General features: G+C 34.0%; 1 protein-coding gene across 3 annotated transcripts in view; it reads right to left on the bottom strand.

Annotated features, from left to right (window-relative positions):
- Ids (iduronate 2-sulfatase) overlaps nucleotides 1-7,500 on the bottom strand; it is a 10,047-nt gene that overhangs the window by 411 nt on the left and 2,136 nt on the right. For all 3 annotated transcript variants that reach the window (XM_027377213.2, XM_027377214.2, XM_070142069.1), the window contains exons 3-9: nucleotides 5,978-6,141; nucleotides 4,727-4,904; nucleotides 3,252-3,394; nucleotides 1,995-2,175; nucleotides 1,406-1,568; nucleotides 615-733; nucleotides 1-502 (exon numbers count right to left, since the gene is read on the bottom strand). The exon at nucleotides 1-502 is cut by the window's left edge and continues 411 nt beyond it. In XM_027377213.2, coding sequence (XP_027233014.2) covers nucleotides 1-502; nucleotides 615-733; nucleotides 1,406-1,568; nucleotides 1,995-2,175; nucleotides 3,252-3,394; nucleotides 4,727-4,904; nucleotides 5,978-6,141 — 1,450 coding nt within the window. The remainder of the gene's footprint in view (nucleotides 503-614; nucleotides 734-1,405; nucleotides 1,569-1,994; nucleotides 2,176-3,251; nucleotides 3,395-4,726; nucleotides 4,905-5,977; nucleotides 6,142-7,500) is intronic.

Genomic DNA, 7,500 nt, shown 5'->3' with positions numbered 1-7,500 from the left:
TTATCTGCCATCTTTACACTGATTAAACCTTCCCCATAGTTGTCTTGATGTTTTCTTTCTAGTTGTGTGACATTAGAATATGAGCTACGATCAAAGCCCCATGCTTTCTTGATTAGAGGAGACAGGCTACTACCCTCAGTGCAAACCTTAATCTCCCTGGAATCATCAGGACACGGAAAAAGAGCAGGTATTCCAGCCAGGTCTACCACTGTTGGAAAAAGATCAACAAGCTCTACCAGACCATTATTCACCTGAAGACTTATACCATTCATGAATGAAGACTCAAAATCCTTATTTTTCTTGAAGGACCTCATTTCTGTCTTGTCTAAGCTTGATTTCAAGTGTGTTTTGTATAAATTAGAAATCTTCTTAAATATTTTGCTAAATCCAGTGAACAGAGAGGCTGATTGATGGTTTAATCTAGAAACTATAAATGGGACTCTTGTTGCAACTTCAAAATTGCTAAACTTTGACCATTCCTGATGCTCACCAAGAGCCCAGCCTGTAATACAAAGAGATATGATGTAAATTACCTCAAATTTAGTGGATAAAATATGTGAGTAATATATGATACATAAGATCATCACCTCTTCATGAGAAAAATCTGTCCTCACCATGGTCTCCAATGAGAGCAACAACAGTGTCTGGAAAAAGACTGCTGACCGTGGCAAGAAGATCACCCACAAGAGAATCTGTGTAGGTTGTGGCAGCATAGTATCCTTGTCTTATATACCTTTAGAATAAAATAAAAGGAAATCAATACAATGAAGCATACATAAAGAACCCTATAGGTTTACTCTGCAAAACTCATTACTGATTCCCCATCTATTTTGAGTAATGAAGGTATCTTGAGAAATAAAGCTGATTTACATCCCATGCTCACTGTGTGTTTAATTTAGTAATTGTTTTAACATATAGATAGCTCCACAAGTACTAAGTCACCCATGAGTCAATTACCAGAACTACCTGTCTCACTTGTTAACCCTTTTCCTTAATTTTCTATAATATTCTTAGGATCTAATACTGCTGTAAGTAATGTCAATAACGATATAGTGATTATAATGCTTATAGCAAAAATATCAGTGTCAATATTGATAGCATTATCAAAAAAAGCGTTTTCCCGCTATTTCAAAGAGGAGTGAGGTCACAAGATCTACTAATTAACTCATTTGTGGCTAAGCACAGGCAGAGCCATCCATGTGTAGAAACATTTAACTAAACAATTAGAAAGTGAACAAAACATTTTTCCATCGGCATTGGGTTAGCATTCAGCTGATCATTAATTTCTGGGTCAGTTACACTTACTGTGATGCATTTACTGGAAGCTATGTGTAGGTTCATTTATATGAATACTTTTACATGGAATTAAGAGGGCAAAATGCAAAGGAATTAATCATAAACTAACCTTGCATAAGAATCTGGCATGGGGCCATAAGGAAAGGATAGATTGAGTGCACTTATGTCATGTCGTCGCCTGAGATCGTTCCAAGGATTCCAAGCAACTGTAGGCAAACCTGGAGGTCGCTTCCTGTTTGGGGCAAGTGGTATGTTTGCAATAGGATACGCATCTGAAAATTTTGTAGATGAAAGCTTTACATGTTAATGAGTATAATATAATTTGGAATATTCCCTAGAAATGAATACTATATTGCAACAAGAATTCTGTATAAATAAATTGAGGTATTCTTATACAATATACATCATAATATTTCCCAAGCAAATTTACAAAAAGCTTAAATTAAACTTACTTAAAATGAATTACAGTGTAAATATTTTTTCAAAATGTGTAATACAAAATTGTGGTAAGGAATACCTTGGTGAATTCCAGATTCTAATTTCAAAGATTTTACTCAACTTTATTCAAATAAACAGTAAATAATTTAATTTTTATGATATATAATTTTTACTTCCCTATTAAAGTATCTACTTATCTGTGTATATTTATGAATTTATCAAAAGATAAATAAATATTTACATTTCACATATTCACTCACCCAAGAACTCCAATGGAAACTTAAGAGGAATGTGAGGCTTATGATAACCAACAGCAAGGAAAAATGGTTGTTTTTCATTATCACTCTTGGATTCTTGTTTTAGAGCCCATTTTTGCAACCAAGAAGTAGCAAATTCTGTACTCTGGATATCAGGCAATGATCCGCCTGGCTGCTGTTCAACCTGCAATGTATTAAACACATTCAGTATCTTGTGACCTTTTTGAAATTTGTAAACATCTTCTTCATAGAATAGCTGGATCATAGCCAATTGCTAGAAATGCAGAGTAACCTTACACAAGAGGTGCACGGGACTCTTCTGTTATGAGAAAGGATGATCTGATGCTAGATATTTCCTGTCTCCATCTTTTCATTTCTGTTTAAAAATACAATTTCTGGTAAAGTTGTATGTGCCCCCCTCTCTCCTATCCATTCCCACACCTTATAATCATAAGCGGGATTCATGTTGAATGAATAGTAAATAAACCAACAAAGAGAAGAACAAAAAAATATACATATACTCCAAAGTCCCTTTTTCTGTATTTTCAGGGTATGCACCCTGCAGGAGAAATTCTGCAAAAAGGCCTTTGGCATATTCATGTCTTTTCTTCTTTTTCCCTTCATTGTTTTATTTACAATCATATGCATTCTAACTATTCTTATCAAGTAAATTATGAAAAGCACATATGTACCAAAATTTAAGAGGCATGAAGGTCAGTAGTCTATAACAGACAATTCAATGACTGGTGTGAGGGTAGGTATATCCCATTTTAGTACTGAATCCATGTAAGACATCTATGCAACAGACTTTCATGTAAATTACCCATTCTACTGATACTTTTGCCCTTCATAGATAATGATAAAAAATATATATATATATATATATATATATATATATATATATATATATATATATATATATATATATATATATATATATTAAATGAAAAAATCCCCACCTCGTGTGCACATGGACCTCTAAATCTTGCCATCCTTTTCGGATTAAGGAATTGTATAAAAAAAGGCTACCTAGTGTTTCAACACACTACATTTTCTATTTATTACATGTGGATAATTTTATTTTCAGAAGTCTGAGAACCATTAATATTTCTAAATATTACAATGACTCCCTGCAATACTCTTTTGTTATTAAAAATATTCTGGCCTTTAAAATACTTTGACCTACATACTGACAGTAATGTTTTCAGTTATTATACACATAAATTAAGTCATAACTTTCACACCAGGTAAAAGTAATACCTGAACGGGACAATAGATGTCGGTGTATAATCTGCCATCGGCACCTAAGCACACTGGCTCTTGTTTATAAGCCTGTGTAGGTGGATGATAAGGTGTTTCGGACCAGCTATAGGGTTGGTCATCACTTTTGTTACTCACAATACCTATAAGTAGAAAGGAGAAAAAAAAAAAGTTGTGATCTTTCTAGTTCCTAATTCTCATGAAAGCCAGCTATTAGACTGAAAATAAGAAGTGTATGAAAGAATTTGAATAGAAAATCACATAAGTATACCTGTGTGGCTCATGCACAGCCCTCCCCTCCCCCCTTAAAAACAAGACATTTATGATTATCAAGAAAAAATATGTTCCATGTATCTACTCTGCATGACATCATTCAGAAACTCATGCTATAGCCCTATCATCAACTAACATTTTATTGAGTACTCAAAGGCTATAAATATTGTAATAATAACTTTACAAATGATATTTTCTTGGATATCTATCTTCTTAATGAAACAAATTTGTACTAAAATGACTTAAAACATTTACTTTTTAAGTTATTTCAACTGAATTGCAAATTTCATGAACTTCATAAAACCCATTATTAGACATGCAATACAGTCTAGTGATGAACATGTTGAGATTCCTGTAATCCAAATAACTATAAGTGAGGGCCCTAAACCTCTGATCCCAAGAAAAGAAAAAAAGATATATATAAATACACACACAAACACACACACACACACACACACACACACACACACACACACACACACACACACACACACACCCGCACGCACGCACGCACGCACGCACGCACGCACGCACGCACGCACGCACGCACGCACGCACGCACGCACGCACGCACGCACGCACACACAAACACACACACACACACACACACAAACACACACACACACACACACACACACACACACACACACACACACACACACACACACACACACACACACACACACACACACACACACACATATATATATTCAGTGTCTAAGGTATCTATTTTCATATGAAATGTATTTATTGGGGTATCAAATTACTACATAAAATAAAGAAACTTCCTTATAGGTTGAATTTAGAAATCCAAAAGTATTCTGGAATAAGAGAGCATAACCTGCTGATATCAGATTGGCAAGAAAACATGCTGTGTTCACTGTATCATTTTGTTTACTGATTGTGTTTACACACAGATGGCTCCATAAAAGCATGGATTTACCTTGCAACATTGGGTTAATGTCAGGTGATATACAAAAGTCCCACAGAAAAAAATATCTGACCTTTAGTTTCTACTTTTACCAAGTTATTGGGACCCCTGAATGTTTCCAACATAGATTTAGTTTTCATCTACATAACATTATTTTCACATACATGAAGCTCTTAATAATCTACTCTTTGCTAATGATAGAATTACTAAAAATAAAGCAAACTAAGCTCAACCAGTTCATCTCTCACATTTTCTTCTTAATGATACTAACCTGGGTGGAATATTTTTCCAGCAGACACAGTGTGGTAGCCATGTTCTTTGAAGTACTGAGGCAATGTTGTGAAATTCCCAGCATGGTTCCTCCAATAGGAATGCACATCATACAATCTTGTGGTATCTGGCCTCCTTGACGTGAGAAAGGAGGTACGACTTGGGCCGCAAAGAGCTTGCTGCAATTTTGTAGATCATACAGTTACAAAGGAAGTTTACATATTTATATCTCAAAACATTCAACTAAAATCTACAGCGCAATGATAGCAACAATGTCAGATAATGCATGAAGCATGCTATAAATATGTGACTTTGAATAGATAATTTTTTGAGTACGCTTTTCAGATGACTTATGTATAAGTACGATTCCTAAAAATCTAGCAAGTATAACTTAGAGTCAGCAGAGTCAAGACAGGAGAGTGTACTGACATAGAATTACATAATGGATATCAAAAGAATTTTACAATCAGAATCACACATATACATATACTTTTACATTAATAATTATCTGACCCTATGAGACATTATGAATACATTCTATAGACAGAAAACCAGCAAACCTTTAACAAGAATGAAATAAATTATTAACACTATTTAGCAGAGGTTTCTTAGCATATCTATAACTTGGCAAAAACTTTGTGATTACTGTTTTTAATCTATCCTTGTATCTATTCTATTGGTTTTAGAATAACGATGCAACTAGGGTAACACTAGTTTATTCTGTGAATTCTTTGTTACTGCCATCTTGGCAATAACCCACTATGCAGCAGTGTCTACAAGCTTTCAAAGGTGAATTCAGTTTCACAGATCATACCAACCTCTTAGACACACAACACTATTGCATCAGACCACAATATATCACAGAATTTGATGTTTCACTCATTCATTATTCATATACACTGAGGAAAAAATAGTGAAATGCATGAAACAACAAGGTGAGTATACATCAATATATATATATATATATATATATATATATATATATATATATATATATATATATATATATATATATATATATATATATATATATATATAATATAATATAAACAAAAAATATACAAAAAAATCATTTCTTTAGTGTAAAAAAATACCTGTGCTAAGTGTACTCAGTGACTATTTAAAAACTATTCAATATATAATACACAATATATAAACATACAGTCTCACATAAGGGTATACATTCCTAAAGATATTGAAAATATACTATCTACCTAGTCTTTAGAAAAATAATAATATAAATGAATATTACCTGTGCAAATGCTTTTGTGAAGAGGACTCCTTGTTGAGCCAGAGCATCAATATTTGGCGTCAAAGCCACCGGATCTCCATAGCAACCGAGGCTAGGCCGTAGGTCGTCCACCACTATTAGTAAGATATTTGGATGACCTGATGAGCAGAAGACTTCCCTATTTCCTGAAAGACAAATGGGAAATTACAGAAAATTTATAGACATAAAAATATTGGAATGATATTTAAATAATAATAACAATAATAATAATAAAAATAATAATAATAATAATAACAATAATAATAATAACAATAATAATAATAATAATAATAATAATAACAATAAGAAGAAATAAAAATAATAAAAACGAGAAGAAGACATAAAATAATACCAACAATAATAATTCTACACTGCTACTAAAATTACTTTTACTGCTAATACTACTGGTTGAGCACTTGTTCCTAAAAAATGAATAGATAAATAAATAATCAGACAAATTTATAAACAAATAAACAATTAGGATAAATAGTCAACTGCTTGATTAATAAATTAATTGATATACCAATAAAACAGAAGCATAGTGGACAGTGCATGTTTCTAGCATTAGTAGCTTAAATATAGATAAACATACATCCAACATGTATAGGATATATCTATATCAGCTCTGAATGGACAAAAGAATACATAATATAATTGCAATTATCCTAAACCACTGTTCATGTACAGTTTCAGTCTCTCTCTCTCTCTCTCTCTCTCTCTCTCTCTCTCTCTCTCTCTCTCTCTCTCTCTCTCTCTCTCTCTCTCTCTCTCTCTCTCTCTCTCTCTCTCTCTCTCTCTCTCTCTCTCTCTCTCTCTCTCTTACACACACACACACACACACACACACACACACACACACACACACACACACACACACACACACACACACTCACACTCACACGCACACTCTCACTCACGTTCTCACTCACACTCTCACTCACTCACACTCATACTCGTACTTGTACTCGTACTCATACTCGTACTCGTGCTCATACTCATACTCATACTCACTCTCACATTCACATTCACACTCACTCATACTCACACTCACACACACATAAACACACATAAACACACATAAACACACATAAACACACACACACACACACACACACACACACACACACACACACACACACACACACACACACACACACACACACACACACACACACACACACACACACACACTAGACTGTAGAGTTTAATTAGCGCACAAATTATTTGGTCAGATTCTGTCTGCGCAAATGTAGTTCTTGGGTAAGTTTCCACACACGCTTAGTTCTTTTTTAAATCATAAAATTCTTTTGACCTTTCAGCACACTTGTTTCATCATCTGTCTGCAGATCCATCCGCGCAAATGTAGACAAAATGATGTTTTCCATGCATGAAATTCCCGCACAAGAAAAATACACACAAACACACACACACACACACACACACACACACACACACACACACACACACACACACACACACACACACACACACACACACACACACAA

Source organism: Penaeus vannamei, chromosome 28 (genome assembly GCF_042767895.1).
Source record: "Penaeus vannamei isolate JL-2024 chromosome 28, ASM4276789v1, whole genome shotgun sequence".
Classification (NCBI taxonomy): domain Eukaryota; kingdom Metazoa; phylum Arthropoda; class Malacostraca; order Decapoda; family Penaeidae; genus Penaeus; species Penaeus vannamei.
This window is presented reverse-complemented; position numbering and strand designations above follow the sequence as displayed.